This window comes from Condylura cristata, unplaced genomic scaffold (assembly GCF_000260355.1).
Source record: "Condylura cristata isolate star-nosed mole 26May11 unplaced genomic scaffold, ConCri1.0 scaffold00024, whole genome shotgun sequence".
In the NCBI taxonomy this organism is placed as follows: Eukaryota; Metazoa; Chordata; class Mammalia; order Eulipotyphla; family Talpidae; genus Condylura; species Condylura cristata.
This window is the reverse complement of record NW_004567125.1, coordinates 31,384,046-31,401,973: the sequence shown is the minus strand read 5'-3', so window position 1 is coordinate 31,401,973 and position 17,928 is coordinate 31,384,046. Positions and strand designations below refer to the sequence as shown.

Here is a 17,928-nt window from a genome sequence, read left to right as displayed (position 1 = left end):
AGTCAGAGGGCCACATCCAGGCGCCATCTGCACTAGGCACACCTCCTCCTACTAAGTCCCGCACACTTGTCAAACAAACAAAGACTGAGGGCTTTAAAAAAAAAATCTTTATTTGAAGGCAAAACAGTAAAATCCACAAGAAATTGTTAACAGCACGTGTTTTTGTTTTATCCTGAATCAGACACGTTTGAACAGTTCACAGCTACAGGAAATCTAGAACAAAATCAAATATTTTACCACATCAGCTTGAAAAGTTGGAAAGGATTTTGCATCTTATTGAAAAGAATTTTTCAAAAATGTTTCTGTACAAATAAGCGGCGCTTAACACGCTGCCCATAGACACAGTCACTGGTGGCCCAGTGGCTTGGGCAGAGGTGGCTCCCCGCTGGCCCGGCCTCCCCACCACTGGGTCTGAGTGGCCACCACGTAGGCAGTGGTGCTGGGCTCATAAGAGAAAATGCAACACCACACACTGAGGGCTTGATTCTCTGGGGTATCATCCCCTAACCTGAAGATGCCTCAGATCAGCTTCTTCAGAACCTGTTTCTGCAGGTAATAGCAAATGGCTAACATTCAGGGGGAAAATTCAACTTCAACAACTAAAATAACTGAACTAAGGGCCAGCATGTCTCAGAGGGACCAGGTCTCCAATTCTTTCAGGGGGGTCATTTTCGATCAGTAATAAGTTTCTTTCTAAAACTAATAAACCATTTGGGGTAAAAATAAAAACCCTGTTTAACTTTACAAATCAAAAAGGTTTTGTTTTTTCCATTTCTAAAGAGGAGCAGTGTTGACGCCTGCCTGAGCTTTGCATCACGCATGGATGGGGAGGTGGGTGGGTGGCCTGTCCATGGTCCTGCTGGTCTGCTTTGGCTCCACACACGCCCTCTTGATGAAGAGGCCCAGGGCTGCCTGCCAAGGGAGGCACGCTTGTTCCTTCGACATCAGGCGTGTCTGGGGTGGAGGATCTTGTGTTCGCCAGCTGCTGTCACGGGCAGGGAGCTCACACCAGGTGGGCTGGGGCATCTCGTGGGCCTTTGGCTTCTGCGGCAGAGCTGCTTTGTAGGGGAGTCCAGGCCTTGCCGCTGTTGGGCATGGTGTTTGTCACTAGGTGTGCCAAAGTCCCCTCTCCTGTTGCTCCCCAAAGATGGAGACTGCGCGCCCAGTGGTCCCTACCCTCTGCCACCGCCATTTGCCTACTTGCACTCGTCCCTGGCCTTCATGCGTGCGATGAAGGAGTAGCTCTTATTCCGGCGGTAGTTCTCGTAGGGATCATCCAGGGCCACGCCCACACCCTTGTACTGGTCCCATTTGTCCCGGACATCACCGCCCTTGATGGGGTCTTGTATCCCTTGCTCCTTCACACCAAGGCCGCCAGATCCACTCCAGCCTCAGAAAGAAAGGGGACAAGTGGTTATAATCCCCCAAAGAAGCAAACTATGGTGCCTTTACCTACGAAGTGACCTAGGAGCACCCTGGGAGCTGCACCACATGCTAACAAGTGGTGTGTAACTGAGACGTGTAAGGAAACCTGCAGAAACCCTGTTGGCTTTCCCCCCTTTTCAGAATTTCTCAATCGAACTTTCCCAACTCACTTGTACCCCATGCCTGAAGCCCAGAGCAGCATCTTCCTGGGAACCTACCCATTTTCACCAGCATCTGATGGCCTTTGTTCTCCTCCCCGAGCCGGGAGTCAGGTATTGGAGGTGCTGAATTAGAACCCAGCCCGGCTGAAGAACTAAAATGAAGACAGGTTATAGTTTCACAAAAGAGGAGATGTATTTATTGGGATGAAAGTCCTTAGAATTATAGCAAGGAGCTACTGCAATATAATTACAGAGCTGTGAGTGTTCACAAGTGGAAGGTAGGTGGACATGGACACACACACACATCTCATTTGTCCATTTCTGTATGCTCAGCCAGAGAAAGGGGGTTCCTGCCCCACACCAAACCCCTAGAATGATTAAAACAAGAGCCCAGTTATTGCCTCTGGTTTTACACTGTAACCATAAAAGGCAGGAGCGGAGTGAGAGGAGGAAGTACAGTGCCTATACTAGCACTGGGGGTGCTGCCTTGAGCACATCTTCTAACAACTTCATATTTACTGCAAAGCCTCAGAGGATTATATGTCCCTCACAGGCCACCTGAAAGAGTCTTACGGTGGAGTGGGACTCCTAGACCGTGAGCGGCGTCTCCTTCCTGGGGAGTATGACTTGGACCGGGAGCGGGAGCGGGAGCGGGAGCGGCTTCTTGAGGAGCGAGATCGGCTGCGGCTCCTGTGGGGAGAGAAGGACAATTCGGTGGTCAGCATAGTCTAATCCCTAGGGGCCACAGGAGCCCCGAGCTGCAATCCCCAAGAGATGGTGTCCCGCCTACCTGGATCGGGAACGGGAATAGGAGCGTGAACAGGAGCGCGATCTTGACCTTGAATATGAGCCTGATGACTTAGAGGACCTCGAGTTGGAGCGGGAAGACGAACGCCCTCGGCTTTTGGATCTGCTGCGAGATCTGGAGGGCGCACTGTGGGGAGAGGCTTGGTGAGCCCAGCAACTCACCCCAGGTAAAGATGCACCATCCACATCAGGTGTCCCATGAACAGCATGGCTGAAGTTATGGATGGCAAGCTTCTCCCATGCTGTGTTCAGTTAGTTGGGCCTTAGGAGAAATACTTCCCACCACTCCAAGACCCAGCAGAGGCCGAGCTGACCTCCCTTTACCCAAGTCAGAGTGACACACGACAAGGTGGTTAGGCAAAGATAGGGTCTTGCCAACCCCCTGAGGCTGAGAGGAATGCAGTGGCACAGCACTCACCTGTTCCTCTTCTCCTGGCCCTTCCGCCGTCGGGCGCGCATTTTTGCTCGGAAGAACTCATAGAGGCCGTTCTGTTCCCAACCCTCACTGTAAGACAGGTACCCCCTGGCCTGTGACTGCCGGTCTCCCTCCCTGAACAAAAACCACTCCACCAATCTCCCAGGCGTAAGACGTCTACCCTTACTTCCTCAGGACCTGATCACAGCCCACACAAAAAGTACGCCAGCACTTGCTCCACGGCTGCTCACTCGGAGACGAGGGGGCAGGCAGACAGGCCAGACCATGGGCGCAACTAACTCCACCAGCTCCCAAACCTCCATCCCCAGGTTTCTCAAACAGCTGGGGGAGGGAGGGGAGGGTGGGGGAACCTCATGGCCTGTGATCTTGTAACTGGGGACAAGGGATTCCAAATTAGCTGGCCTGGCAATGAAATTGCCAGAGAACAGTATCCTGAGGAACCTGTGACAAAGCCAGGTAACGAAGCTGTATGCAGCAGGAGCTGAGACAACTTCTTGTTCTAACATGCTTCAACTAGACAAGTCCTTCATCGGGGCAGTGACACACAGTCACACTTGACTGCCCACAGTCAAGACAAACGGATTAACTCAAGTAGTGGTTTTTCTCTTCACATCTCACTAAGGCTCACCACAGCCTGGCTGAAAGTTAGGGGACTCATGAAGCAAACTTGAGGAAGACAGGCTAAAAGACAGATTTCTCTGTCCTGCAGCCCTGTTCCTCAAGCTCCTACCTGTTCCTGGGCCTGTCGTGGGAGGGTGGGCTATAAAAGGCCTCTACAGCTGCCAGCAGCCTCTCACTGGGTGGCATGGGGGGTGGGAGGCGAATGTCTTTAGGGTCCAAGGGCTTATACTCGTGGTCTTCTAGCTGCAAAGAGATCACAGTCATTACTATGCCCAGTGATGCTCCCTCAGGCCCACCCAGTTACAATTTTGGGGGGAGCAGAACAGGCTTGGGTTGGGGTGGCATCAGGGTCCTCAACCTGCCCTGTCTGGGGACTCCCAACCCTTTGTAGAGTTTCAGCCATACCAAATGCATTCCTAACTATAGGCGGAGGGAATGTCTAGGGCTGATAAAAGTGAGTCTTCTGCAAGAAAGCACATATGTGGACACAGCCTCCAAGCTTGTGACTGAAAGAACCCTCAGTTTACCCACAGACATGCCAGGAAGCCCAGGTGTCAATGCTTCTGTCTTCTACCCCAGGTCCCATCTTGGTCAGAGTAGCTTAGCCCGTGGCCAGGCTGTCTACTCTGCTCACTGCTGCCCCAAGCAGAGCCTCCCAACTCCTCTGCTTCTGGCTGCGCCAGCTGACCATTCTCAACTAGTTGTCCCAGAACGTCTTACGATAGAAGTGGCAGTGGCCAGCACCGCCAATGGTCCCACAGCAGAGGCTTGATGCCATTCTCCCTTAGTACCATGTCTGCAGGTCACCCCTTTCTAAGATGTCTCTCTGCCATCAGCCCCTGGACACCCGATTCCTGAGGGCCTACACCAATAGGTCAAGCCCAGTCCACTCTGAGACGCACAGAACACCGGGGACATGGGCTTGCTCACTGTCTCTGCAGAGCATGGTTGCTAAGGCCAGGACCTTGGCTTGGGTGTGTTATGTCTGGCTAGTCAAGTTCACTGCAAAGGGAATGTGAGGGGACAGGCCTGGAAGGAGCATTTTGTAGCCTACTGGGAACCATTCCACACGAGCTTTTCATGTGGAGATAGCACATGCACGGCTGTGACACGTTACCTTCACAAGGGGGGCCATCAGCCCAGCGGGGAGATCGAAGTAGGGCACATTGGGGACCAGGCTGGGGTCATCGTGGTTGATATGGGGAGGGCCTTGTCGCCGCATGTGTGGGGGCTGCCCGTTGAAGCCATGGGGAGGAGGGCCGAAGTCAGGGTGCTGGGGCCCCCCCCAGGGTGGGTGCTCGTTGATCCCAGGATGAGGCATGCGGTGACCGGGGTGGTGGTGAGGGGGGCCCATCTCTGCAAGAGAGACACTGGTCTCAGGTCTGCGGGAGGCTGTGAGCTGGGTGGGAGCCACACAGCTCTCCACGGTGACAGGTACCCGCGGGTAGAAAGCAGCAGAGGGGCAAGGATGCCCACACCCACTTACCGGTAGCCCTGCCCGACACCTCTCCAGCTGCCTCACTCACTGCAGGGCGATGTAGGAGGGGGATGAGCCCGGTTGAGGAGTCTGGCCAGCACCCACAGCAGCTCCCAAGAGACCCACGGGGAAATCCCAGAACCAAACAACAGCAATACTCCCTCAAACTCCCCCCCCCCACCCCCAGCCCCTTAGACATGACTGAATCTGGAGACAGGCCTTTAAAAATGTGGTTCAGTTATAATGAGGGTGGGGAGGGGGTGGGGAGGAGTCCTGAACCCATTTGGCCAGAGTCCCGAAGAGGAGGAGACTAAGACACAGACACACACAGAAAGCCTTGTTTCCACAGGACATGAGGAAGACGAGCCAGGAGAGGGCTGAGGAGGAACCCACCCTACCCACACCTTCATCCTGGACCCCCAGCCTGCAGGGCAGAGACTGTAAATGCTTGCTATGGAATTGCTTATCTGTAGTGCTATGTTCTAGTAGCCCCCCCAAACTCACACACTTAGTGGTCTCCAAGCTGAATTCAGTCAAGGATGGATTTACAAATTAAGATAGAAGCAGTAAGAGTGGGAGGAATTTTTTCAACAAAACCAGAGAGCTTCTCAAAAAACTAAGATACAGAAAAGCAAACGAAAACCCCCAAGACAAGGACAGGGCCCATTCACTGCCTGGGTGCTGTAGAACCCTCTTCGCCCCTGCCTGAAGGACAGATGGCGTGTGCCAGGGTGTAGTTAACAGGGGCTGGGCCCACCCAGTCTCAGTTCTCCTTCCTGGGGTCTTCCCACCTTCTGGGGTTCTGCACCAACTTCTTAATCTCCCCACCAGTTGTACCTTCACTTTGCTAGGGGGTCACACCAGGGATCATGCTGACACAGGCAGTTGCCTGCTAGGCTCTCGAGGCCTGGCACACAGGACCTGTGCTAAGGAAACTAGGGGCTGAGCAATCCCTGAACTCACCGGCAGGGAAGTCCCCCTGAGGGTAGTCGAAGCGGTGAGGGTAGGGCGGTCGCTCAAAGGGGTGCCGTGGGGGGAAGTCGTCCTGCATGAAGCGGGGCGGGAAGCGGTTGAAGTTGTGCGGGTGAGGCGGCTGGTTGAACTGTGGGTGCTGCTGGTGGGGTGGGAAGGGGCCCCGGAAGTGCGGTGGCCGCTGCATGCGGAAGGGTGGCTCACGCTGGCCCCCACCCCAGGGTGGCTGCTCATGTTGGCTGTTCCAGGGGCCCTCGAACTGGCTGTTCCAGTTTGGGTCAGGCTGGCTGTTCCAGGGGGCATCACGTTGGCCATTCCAGCCAGGGTCCCCCCGCTGCTCACCCCACATGCCCTCATGGCTGTTGTTCCAGGGTGGGCAGTGGGGTGGCCCGCCCTGGTGGTGCGGGTAGGGGGGCTGCTCGGGAGGCTGCAAGGCAAAAAGTAGATATGAGCCCCTGTGGGTCCAGCACAGCAGAGCTGCCCTGACCATAACCCCAGCGTGCCAGGGCGGCAGGCCCATCAGCCAGGTACTGCTCTAAGTATAAGAGGTCAGTGACTGGCTCTCTGAGCAGTGCCCACACCCCTGTGCCCAGACTCCCAAGGCAGCAGGGGCACATGGCTGCCCCTGCCTGGTGAACTACTAGGAACCCATCCATCGCAGAAACTGCCACCCACCTGCCCCGCCCCACGCGGGCCCAAGCTTGCCCCACCTGCACCCACAGTTAAGCTTTAAGAAATACCTGCTGTTGGCCCCAAGGAGCCACAGGGTGAGGCTGGTCAAACCATGGGGGTTTGTTTGGTGGGATCTGGTCGTGGGGTCCAGGGCCCCGGGGGCCGGCAGTGGCAGGGTCCTGGACCCCTCCTGTGGTGTCATACTCGGAGGAACCGGGCATCTGGATGGGAGGTTTGTTGTCATCTAGAGCCAGGCAAGCAGTTAGTCAGAAAGGCCTGGCAGCAACAGCCACCCCAGGTCACCCCAGGTTAGGAATTCATTTCCACCTAAATCCTTGCATGGGACATACCCCCTTCTGAGAAAGTTTTACTGTAAACACTCTACTTCCACGTTTCCAGTTTCATTTATTTGGAGGTTTTTAATCACTGAATTTTATGAAGTATCTTTCCTGCATCTAGGTAAAAAGTTGCCTCTTCCATGTGACCTTATTAGGCTTTCTATGTTAAACCATCCTTATATAATGCTGAGAAGCCTATTTGGTCAGATATTTTTTAAATACTCCGCTGGATTTCATTTATTAAGATTCTATCTAGTAGTTTTATATCGAGGGTCAGAGATCCTGGGATATATTTTGGGATCCTTTCCCTGTCTTTGTTCATCTGGTATAAAAATTTTCCTCTTCTCAAAAATGACTGATAACTTTTCTCTCTATTTGCATCCTGGGACTATTTATACAGAGTAAGGATTGTCCCAGTTGTAAGGCACTGAAGTCACCATGCCTGGTGCTTTCAGATTAGATCTGGCCCCAGGATGGGACCCAAGGGACAGACTCTCCTCTGGGAGAGAAGGGTGCTTTTCCAGGGGTGGGTGTGGGGGTCCACATACCGGGCTGTGTGGTTGGTGGGATAGCTGGGGCAGGCGCAGAGGCTGGAGGTGGGGCGGGGGGTGGGGGTGTGGCCTTCACTTCAGCTTCCATTTGCGGCATCTGGATCTGTTGCTGCTGTTGCTGTTGCTGCTGCTGTTGCTGCTGCTGCTGCTGTTGCTGCTGCTGGGCCAGGCTGTTGACAAACTCCTCATGCTGTGTCTTGAGGGTCTGGATCTGCTGCTGGAAGGCCAGCTGCACTGGCTGCACCACTGAGGAGTACTCATTGATGAGTGTTGCCTGGCACCAAAAGGGAGAGCAGCGGGGCTCAGGGCTTGACACTCCCTGCAGTCCCACGCCTTGAGGAACTGACTCCCAAGAAGTAGCGGACATTGTGGGGGAGTGGCACGCAGCCTGAAGCAGATGACTGTCACATAAAATGACCAATATGCTCTTGACAACCGAGTGCCTACATCCAGTCAAAGACTGGTGACGGAGATGTATTTTGCAGTACAGGTTATAATTCCCTAAGAACGGGGATAAACAAAGACAGCCAGGTGCGGGCTGTCACACAGTCAAAAGCACAAAGCCAACAAACATCCTGGAGCTTACTTTCCTGTGGGAGAAGGGCATTTAGGGCTATCACAGAGGGAAATGGTAACACTCAGCCAACCAGGCCTGAGCGGGAAGACTGATCCTTCATGAGGAGAGAGTGAGTTATGCCTATTATTCTGCAGCTAGCATGGCAATGCCACAGGTATAAGGGGGTACCCCAGAAGATGGGGGGCAAACAGTGGAAGACACCATACAGAGTTGTGCCCAAATCAGGCAATCTGGTCACACACATGCTAGAAGCTGGCAGGCTCCTGAGAGAGGTTCACTGGCTTCTGCAGGTGAGCTAGGTCCCCCACTGCTTAATGCATTCCAGTATTCACCACTGTACTCAACCCAGGGGAGCCATGGGCCCCACTCTGGGAGTGTGCTAAGCATAGTACGCACCTGGTACTGGCCTAGCCCCAGAGCTGGGCTCTGTAACTGCTGAATGATGGAGTCATCGAAGTAGCCATTCTTCTCCCAGAGCTGCAGGAGCTGGTATGGGAAGGGGAGGTTGTGTCAGGGAAAGCAGAGTCCCACAGTCCTTGGCCCTCTCCCACCACTGCCCTGCTGCCCCGTGTACCCGGGCAATCTTCTGCTGCTTGTCCTCCTCCACGGCCAAGAAGCTGGTGCAGTAGATGGGCACCACGACCTTTTGCAGGGCAGCCAGCAGCTCCCGGGCCTGCTTGCGCTGGCTGTGAGGGAGAGACCTTCCGCGCGTCAGGGCCCTGGGGCGGGACCCGGCCACGCGCCCGTTACCATCGTGGCTCCAGCCACAGCACCCTCTGCCTTTCTGGGACATGGGCTCCCAACCCAGCGGGATGAGGGCTGGGCTCCCCACAGAACCTGTGCTGGGGGCTTGGGCCTGAGGGACAGATGGGAGGAAGGAAAAGTCTGATCTCATCAGTGAATAACCCCCCACCCGGGGTGGCACTAAGGACAGAAGACACAGGACCTCTAAAGGTCAGATTGTCCACCAAGGAAACCATGGATCAGGCATGGTCTGTGCAGCCTCAAGAAGACACAAGTGGGTCCCTAGTTTTCAGGCGGCAGAGGGAATGTAGCAGGCAGGCCAGGTATCTAGGATGCCTTCGAAACAGGACCCAAGGCCCAGGAGGTGGGCAGCTAGCTCTGTCCTCTTTGGGTACATAAGAGTGTAGAGACCTGGAGGATACCCAGCAGGGTAGAGGCAGAGCCCAATGATGGTCTCCAGGGAAGGAGGTGGGGCAGAAAGACAACAGCACCCTTCTGGGTGCTGTGCAACCTGGGGAGCTGAGAGAGTGTGAGTGCCCAGTTCACAGCCAGCTCAGAGAGGAGGCAGTCCTGTGGGAAGTCAGAGCAAAGCCCAAGAAGAGGATGGCTGCAAAGCTCCCTGCAGACAGAGAGGGCTGGCAGAAGCAGAGAAGGTTCAAGGGGCAGCTTATTCCCCACAGAGATATCAAAAAGATGCTGGAAGTAGCCGAGTGAATGGAGGCACCCGTGTCACACAGCAAATGGGACAGGACTGAGGAGGACAAGGTCTGTGGGAGCAGAGGCTGGACTAATTTCCCCTTTGCTCACCAAGTCGCCCCCTTTAGCCAGACAAGCGCAAAGCCCTAGGATTCAGGCAACCCTCATGGCTATGCCAGCTCCGCTACCATCATGTGCTCATGCCCACTCCTCCCCACTGCCTCTGGCCCCTAAGTTCAGTTTCCTAGGCCCCAAGGAGGCTGTGCAGAAGGAAACTCTTACTTGTGGGGGGGAAGGTGGTAGGCTATGTAGGGTCATCCCAAAGGTCAGCAAAGGGGGCACAAGGGGATGGGACCCTGAAGTAGAGCATCAGTTGGTGGGTGCATGCTACCAGGAAGGGGAGCAGCCAATACAGGAAGTGCAGAGACACTGCCCCTCAGTGACTCCGGGAAGGGAAGAGCTCCAGGTGAGGTGAGGGGCTGGGAAGGGGCTGCGGAGCGGAGGCAGAGCATCCTCCCCTTGGAAGGCTCTGGTCCAGAGCTCCTGCCTGTTTAAGGGTAAGTGACCCAGTGTCCATCCACAGACCCCATGATCCTGGGTGGCTGGCAGGAGCGGAAGAGGGAGTTGGGCCTCACCAGTGGTGCAGCACATCATTGATCAGGTAGATGAGGTGCAGCCGCAGCTCAAAGTGTGCCCCGTCGGCTGTGATACGGTTCCGGAGATGGCCAGCCATCAGTTCACAGTGTGGCGGGGACTTGGCATTGCTGAACATCCAATTCTTCCCGGCCTGCAACAGCCAGGTTTGGGTAAGTGGGGCAGATCCACGGGGCACAGGGGGTCAGATTCACACACCACTCCATGGCCTCTGCCTGCCTTGCTGCCACCTTTCAGCTAGGAGCAGCCCACCTGCCTATGTGCTGTCCTGCCCCTCCAAGCTGCCAAAGGAACAAGAGAGAAGGGCACAAATGGCACTTTGAGAGATCTGGCCCAGGGAGGCTATGGGGGCCACCTTAGGGGAGGTGTCTCTGGACAGCCCCATAAGCTCACCGAGATGGCATCCTTGGTACATGTGTCAATGATGGGCTGCAGCAGGTTGTCAAATTCATTCATGTCCAGCTGGGTCTCCTCGAGGAGCTTCTGCATCTGCTGCTCTACTGCATGTGCCACGGCCGCTGTAACCTGTTCCTGAAAGATCAGGTGGGACCAAACACTTGAGGAGGGCTCTTAGCTGCTTCCCTACTCTGTAACCTATATGTGCTTCTGAGTCAGTCATGGACATAGTGGGCAAAGGTTAAAACAGGACAAGACAAAGCAGGGGATGGTGGCTGTGCTAGAGATGACAGACAGGGTTAGACCCAGAGGGACAAGGAACACCCACAAATCAATTCAACAAAACCAGAAAAATGAGGGCCCTCCCTGGTGGCACAATGGGTTAAAGCACAGCACTAAGAAGCTATCCACTGCCCCTGTGGTGCAAGACTGATCCCTGGCCAGGGAGCTGACCCATATGGCGTGGCAGACCTCTCCTGTCCTGTCCACTGCTCCCGTGTCAATGTACTTCAGGCAATCTGCCTGTTTTGCTCCACACGGTCTCTCTCACCCCTCCCCCCCACCTCTGGCCTGTACCCCAGTTCTTCTGTGCATAATAAATCTTAAAAAAGAAAAAAAAAGAAAAAAAAAAACAGAAAAATGAGTGATGGTGTAAACCACCGAAGAGAAAACATATCAATGGTCCCCAGGAGATAGGACAGGGACTCTTTAGTAATCGGAACTGCAGATTAAAGCACTGGGATTACCCCTTTAGTAGGCAAATTATGAGATGGCTGACTTCCTGCCACTGTCCGTACAGGGTCAACTCAGGGCTGCACAACCTGACTCTCCAGTGACGCACAATGTGCAGACACTGAAGGCGATCATTTGCAAATGCTTTCTTTTCACAGGGTTAACTATGTTCTGAATCTAGTAACAGGGTTTTATATGTCTTGTTTCTATTTATCTTCTTTACCTGGCAATTCATCTCATTGTGTTTCATCAAAGTATTTTACTGTGGTGGATCAGGACAAAGGGCCCTTCCCATGACAACTCGGGGTGATCTAGTGAGGAGCTCTTACTGCCCATGGCTCCAGAAGGCCTGTTACAATTCCAGTGGCATCAGACACTTCTAACATTCTGTAGGCATCTGCCGGAGCACATGTGTCAAAGAGCTCATGCAGTGATTTCACTAGAATGAAAAAAAGCCTTGTCCAGAGTCAGTGGTCCTGCGAAACCATGGGTGGTGGCAGCACTGGGTGACAGCTGCTGATGTATACCTAGACAATGCGCAGCCCTTGTCAGTGATGTAGGGTAATCTGATAGACTTATTTGTAAGCCTGACAGCGTTGTAAGTCCCAAAAATCAGATGTAAAGATAAGGCATAGCGTAAGCTCCTGGTACCCATCTCAGACAACAGGGAGGGGGAGGTAGCCACTCTTGTCTCTAGGCTGGTGAGTAAAGGGAAAGGACGGAGGAGCAGCTGCACCTGCCGCAGGATCCCCATTTCAAGGCTGACAGGTGAAGGGAAGGGGGATACCACGTACCTGTCTGAGGGCCAGCAACTGCTGCTCTTGCTGCTGCAGATTCCACTGGCTCTGCTGGATAAGTTCATCCATAGATGGCGCACCCTGGGCTGGTGGGATGGGTGCTGCAGGAGCGAGCGGGGGCTGGGGCAGGGGGGGCATGGCAGTGGCTGGCTCCAGCTCTGGGCCCTGTTGCTTGCAGATGACTGGCAGAAGAGGAAGAAAGGGATCCCATGAGGAAGTGTCTCCTTGGTTACCTGTCAGGCAGTTTTAGGGGCTCCCTCTACTTATGCTCACCATCTCCATGCTGTGACAGTTACCCTCTTCCCACCCAAGTCAGTCCCCAATCTCACCAGGTGTACCCCAGGCCACTTTCTGTGGTCCCATCTACCTTCATGTGATCCTCTCCTGGCACCCAATCTTGCCCACTGTCCTGGCCCCAGTCTTTTTGCCTGTACCTTAACACCTCACCTAGGCCCAAACTGATGAACTCAGGTCATAGCTGCTGTGGGACAATCAGCCCTTCCAGTCTCCTCAGCAGCTAGTTCAAAGCTCTGCCACTGTTTACACTGAAGACAAGCAATTGACCAGACTGCTGGACAGCCACCTACACCTGCAACCTGGTCATGCAGGAGGACCAGTCTTTGAGGAAGGGTCCAGGATGGAAGGACTCTTCTCTGCCTTTGGGCCTTGTCTGGTCTGCAGTGTCATGTATTGCTGCAGCCCTCCAGAGTCTCATTCCAAAGGGACCCAGATTTCAGACAGTCAGAAAGAGCAGTGGGCTAGAGGGTATCACTGAGGCTGTCTGGCACAGGCCTTCTGGTAGATAATTTATGGACTGATTTCTCGACCCCCCTCCCATCCCCCAGCTCTCCAGGGATGTTCCCTCAGGAGATTTGCTCTTTTGCTGTTTCTCCCTTACTGACCCAACTTTCCCTGCAGCATCTAAACACACAAATCTTCCAGCTTTAAAAATTCTTTTATGCCATACCATTCTCTCAACAATTCTAGCTAAGTGCCACTTTCAATTCTTCACCACTCCTGCATCTGACTCCCAGAGGCTCCCCTTACTCTGTCCACTGGCCATGTCTCAAGTCCATGTCTCTCTCTAGGCCACCCCAGTCTTCCCTATCTGACCCAGCTAGGATACCCCCCATGTGTAGTGAGGCCCCTGCTCCTCTGCATCCCAGGAAATCTGATATATGCCTGAGGCTATCGTCCTAAGATCTGCACACACTGTTTCCCCAAATCTGTCACCTCCACCCTGCATTCCTGGAACTCTGGATCTGGAGTCTACTGACTTTCCAAATGAACCCCTAACAGAGCCCTCTTGCCCTAAATGTGAAAGGAACATACAATTCCCTTTCCCTAGCACCCCACACTAGTAAGTCACCCAATGTTGTCCAGCCAGCCTCTCAGATTACACCCTAGTCTGTCTTGTGTCCCTGATATCAGTGCCACAACTTGGCTGTCATCTTAACTGCCTTTAGCACAGCTCTCCCTGTGCACAGTCCTGTCCCTTCAGCTTTCTCTCAGGTGCTCCCAGCTGAAAGGTGGAAGTAGAAAGTAGGAAGTAGGCAGAAGCGAGGCACCTGGACCTCCTGGATCTCAGGGATCACCATGCTTACTGAGGCCTGGCTGTTGCAGGTGGGAGGAACTGGATGTTCAGCAACACCGAGTCCCTATCGCACTGCAAGCTGATGGCTGGCCAAGTATAGAAGTGGTATATGATACTGAGAATAGACAAGATAGAAATGGCAAGGGCATGTTTTTGTATTTTTACACCTCTTTCATGGTTTAATTTTTATTGGGCTATGCAAAAGCATAATTTCCATAACAGAAAGGAAATTTAAAATGACAATAAAATAACCCCAACAGGTCCTTCACCATCTTGGGAAACACTTTAGAATAGTTCTGGGGCTCAGCCTTCTCAACCAGAATGAAGGAAGACAGGTGACACAGTGGCTCTACAGAGTGTGCAGAAGCTTCTACAGAAGCTCTCTGACCACCCCAGAGTGTGCAGAAGCTTCCTAAGTTCAGCCAGTGTGCCATGCTCTGCACCCTCCCTTTGGCAACTCACAAAAATCCTTACTTCTCTGGGTTTTTGGTCCCTCCACTTGTTCTTTCTTGTGCCTGACACTTCTCAGTTTCTAGCTGACTAATAACAAATTCTTCACTCCACTTGAGATACTGTTAACTGCAAAAAGCATATACTGAACCCCGTACTTTTCCTGCCACATCATCTTAGCCTACCCAGTTATGGCACCAAGTCCCAAGTAGCCCCCAATTTCTGACCCTCACTTGAACCAAATTCCTGTCCTCCCCTGCCTGTTGACATCATCCTAATCATATCCAACTGGTGCGTCCCTCCATCACAGGTTCCATCCCTAATCCCCATTTCCCCCATGCTCACTTCCAACTAAGCCTACTCACCTAATCTATACCTTACCATGAACTACCCCCTCCACTGGTCTGCTGAGTTTCTGATGCTCCCTCTAGTCCATCCATACTGGCTACATAACCTTGACCTATCTTGCCTTTGTTCAATTTTTTTTTTTATGGCTTCCTACGGTCTACAGCAGGTGTCTTAAACTAGGAATAGTGAGGTTAAGGAATGGTTGCTCCATAAACATATAAGCATATATAACATATTATCTACAATTTCAGATGACCAATCTCCCTGTCCCCTATCTTAAACTGGAACAGCCACCATAAGAACCCATGAGCTGAAGGAGAAACCCCAAACACAACCCCGGCATTTACCACTCCAGAGCAAACTTTTGCCTCATTCACACACATTCTATTCCAGGCTACGCTGCTTATAATTTTCCTGAAAGATTCCTAGATGCACTGAGTTTTTTCAATCCACTGCTCCTACTTTGTTTTACAAACTATCAAACACCTACTTATGTACCATATATTTGCACATAATGATAACCCTGATAAAGTCTGGCTAGCCCCAGGGAGCAAGCACCTTTCAATGCCCATCTACTTGGCAATCCCCTACTCATTATTCCAATAGGAATCTAGAAAAGAGTCCTTGTTTCACTAGAAAACAGATATGGGCCTTGAGAGGTCTTGATTTTCTTACTAGTTTACCTACAGTTGTGATTCCTAACTCCATTTTAAACTCTCTCAGGGCAAGGACAAAATTCTGATGCCCAAATCAGTAAACATCGGTTAACAACTACCAAAAAGTAAACCTAGAAGGGCAATTCATTTTAGTTTGTAACGTAGAATCTGAAACACACAAAGACCTCTTTGAACTGATAAAGAGGCCACTCATGGGGCTAGACAATGTTTGCCTCAGGACTCCCATCAGACCTCTATCACTCTCTGCCTGGAAAAGACTGAACCAGTCACTCGCCCTCATTGGTCACATCTGCAAAACAAGAGAGGAATCCCTGATCTGGAAGCCCACAGCCAGATCGATAACCCCGTTCTCAACTCCCGAACCTAGCAAACGCTAGGTGCAGGGCCCTGGAAAGAGCACAAGGATTCATGAACCCAGAGCTGTTTGTTTTTCACAAAGACCACATGACCCCAAGAAAGGTGGCTTGTGCTAAAGACCGAATTGGAACCACAGTAATGAATCGTGGAAGGGGCGGCCTGGGAGTTAGACAAGACTCACGCTGCTGCTGCTCCAGCGCCAGCTTGCACTTGTAGTAACTATAGAACTCGCCCCCGAACAGAAACGAAAACTTCGGGTTGTCCTTCTGCTTCTCCATCGTCATCTTTTCAAACTCGGGCCCGTTGCGAGCCACGAACTGGGCCAGTTTGTCGATGACATTTCGAAGCTCCTGGTCTGGAGGACGAAGAGAAGGCCACGCCAGGCGTCAGCGAGGGCCGCCCCAATCTGGAGGCCCTGGCGTCCCAGCCCCCGACAGCTGGGCTGGGGTCTCTAGGGGTGGGCCCCGCTGAGGCCGCTCTTGTACGGGTCCCGGCAGGGGCCACACGCGCGCCGGGAAAGCGGGGACCTGCGGGAGGGCCGCAGGCGAGATCGGGAGGCCGAGCCCCGCCCCCTCCGAGGCCCCGGTACCCCTGGTAGGCGGGGCAAGCTAGCAGGGGACTCCGGGGCAAGAGAAACGGCTCCCGCGACCGGGTTGGGCCTCACCGTCAGGCGGCAGCGGCATCTCCATGGCTCCGGCCGCTGGGAACGTCCTCCGGCGCCTCACGATCGCCCACCAGCGCCGTCGGCGGAAGCCGGCCGGAAGTGGCGCGAGGGGACCTTTTACGGCGGGCCTCGTGGGCGCTTCCGCCCGTCACTTACGGCCGTCGCCAGGAAACACCGGAAGTGAGGGTAGGAGGGGGGCGGGAAGAAGCCACTGGAGGTCGCGCGCGCGATCGCCTGGGCATTCTCGCGCATGCGCGCGGCGGTTCTCTGGCGCGCGGCGTGTTAGAGCGGCAGGGAGGGCTTTGGCAGCCGTTAGGAGCAGCTGGGGCGTTCTCTGCGGTACTCGGCGACTAGGAGTTCCTGCCCTGATCAGGGCCCATATTTCTTTCTCGGGGCTACGGTAAAGAGACGAGGTGGTGAGAACTTTCTGGGAAGTCCCAGACCAGGGGTGGAAGCCGACCCGGAGGACGCTCCTGGCAGGGTTGGGGTTATGCTCGCCCGCCTCCGCCCGCGGCCCTAGGCCGGTGATGTTGCCGGACAGGAGGTGTAAAAGAGCGGGGTGAGCCCACGATCCGCGGGGACAGAGACTTCCGGAAAGGTGTGGTCCTGTGCCTTCTAAAACGTTGAAGTTAAACCTTTGCCAATCATGGAACGGATGACCAGAGCAGAAGTCGTTCCACGGTCAACACTTGGTGATTGTAACTTCCGATTTTTTTCAAGACAAACATTTTAGATAAACTTCCTTATTACTGTTATACAATCTGTCGTCCTGGCGCCAGTGAATTGTCTCCTGTGTCCCAGGTTTTGCTCTATCTAGGCCAGGGATCAGCAAACTTCATGTAAAGAACAAGACCGACCTTGGGGGCCAAAGGCAAAATCCAAGATTTAACGTGGGTAGGTTCTTAAGAATTGCGATTTTAAAGGAAAGGAGGTATACAAAAGTAAGGGGGCCTCTAAATAAGGAGGTTGGCTATCCGCTTTGGCATTATTTTAGAAAACCGCCTTATTCAAGGACCTACTTATGTAGATACTCATTTAACCAAAGCAAAATGTTGATAACGGTGGAATTCAAAATAGTTGCTTTTTGAAATTGAGTAGTTTTAACTCCCTCCCCCACAAGAGAGGGGCGGGGAGAGCCCAAGTTAGGCCGCCCTGTTACCGGTTTATTGCAAATGTTCACCTATAAAGAACATTTCTTGGCTTACAAAACTGCAGACTGTAGCTTAAGGATGAACAGGTCCACCCCAACTGCTGCTCTCATGATCCCAGTCTGTGGTGAGCAGAGATTTATAAATCAGTAAGCAGGTGTATCATTACCACAGTATTAGTAAAGAAAGTGGATGTGGAGACCACGGTAAGAGCAGGGTGGGACCTGCACTGGTAGGGCTATTGGGAAGGCCCCTCCCAAGTGAGGCTTGCAAGGACAGCCCAACTGGGCCAGCTAGCTATGTGAACACTACAGGCAAAAGGAACTCTGGTACAGTCTGGAGTGAGTGGGCATTTTTACATTGCTAGTGAAGATCTGTTTCACAAAGTTTTAAATTGTGATCCATATCGATGGGCTAGAGATAGTATTGTACAAAATCTGCACTAACATGAATTGGAGATATACATGACATTTTCCAGATTCTGAACAGGATCTATGAATCGAAACAGGTTATCAATTGTTGTGGTCATTTTAATAGCTGCATTGAACTCCGTGGTAGGGATTTACCATAAGTTATTGAAGTCATATTCTACAGTTGCTTCTGTTGTTAGACTACTATAAGTGAATAGATTAAC

At 53.0% G+C, this 17,928-nt stretch overlaps 1 protein-coding gene across 5 annotated transcripts; it reads right to left on the bottom strand.

Moving 5' to 3' along the window:
• Positions 1–92: 92 nt before the first annotated feature.
• On the bottom strand, positions 93–16,239 carry CHERP (calcium homeostasis endoplasmic reticulum protein). Of its 5 annotated transcripts, none has more exons than XM_012729093.1 (19): positions 16,147–16,219; positions 15,664–15,837; positions 12,054–12,238; positions 10,525–10,662; positions 10,113–10,264; positions 8,612–8,756; positions 8,434–8,523; positions 7,458–7,734; positions 6,640–6,815; positions 5,891–6,326; positions 4,937–4,975; positions 4,568–4,806; positions 3,560–3,693; positions 2,812–2,898; positions 2,377–2,520; positions 2,160–2,276; positions 1,644–1,738; positions 1,201–1,390; positions 93–1,085 (listed from the first exon to the last, which is right to left on the bottom strand). In XM_012729093.1, the coding sequence occupies exons 1-19, from the start codon at positions 16,169–16,171 to the stop codon at positions 1,004–1,006; spliced, it is 2,925 nt and encodes a 974-aa protein (XP_012584547.1). In that variant the 5' UTR covers positions 16,172–16,219; the 3' UTR covers positions 93–1,003. The 5 variants fall into 5 exon arrangements, with proteins under 5 accessions (XP_012584547.1, XP_012584548.1, XP_012584549.1 ...); XM_012729094.1 differs by having other exon boundaries at positions 8,612–8,723; XM_012729095.1 differs by lacking the exon at positions 4,937–4,975.
• Positions 16,240–17,928: the final 1,689 nt, after the last annotated feature.

Bases quoted from the DNA above. Each gene is read 5' to 3' on its own strand.
- CHERP (XM_012729093.1), bottom strand. From the start codon at position 16,171: ATGGAGATGCCGCTGCCGCCTGACG. The intron at 8,757-10,112 runs GTGAGGCCCAAC...GTCCCGCCCCAG, and splicing joins AATGATGTGCTGCACCACTG to GGCCCTGACGCGCGGAAGGT. The intron at 6,327-6,639 runs GTATTTCTTAAA...TTTGCCTTGCAG, and splicing joins CTCCTTGGGGCCAACAGCAG to CCTCCCGAGCAGCCCCCCTA.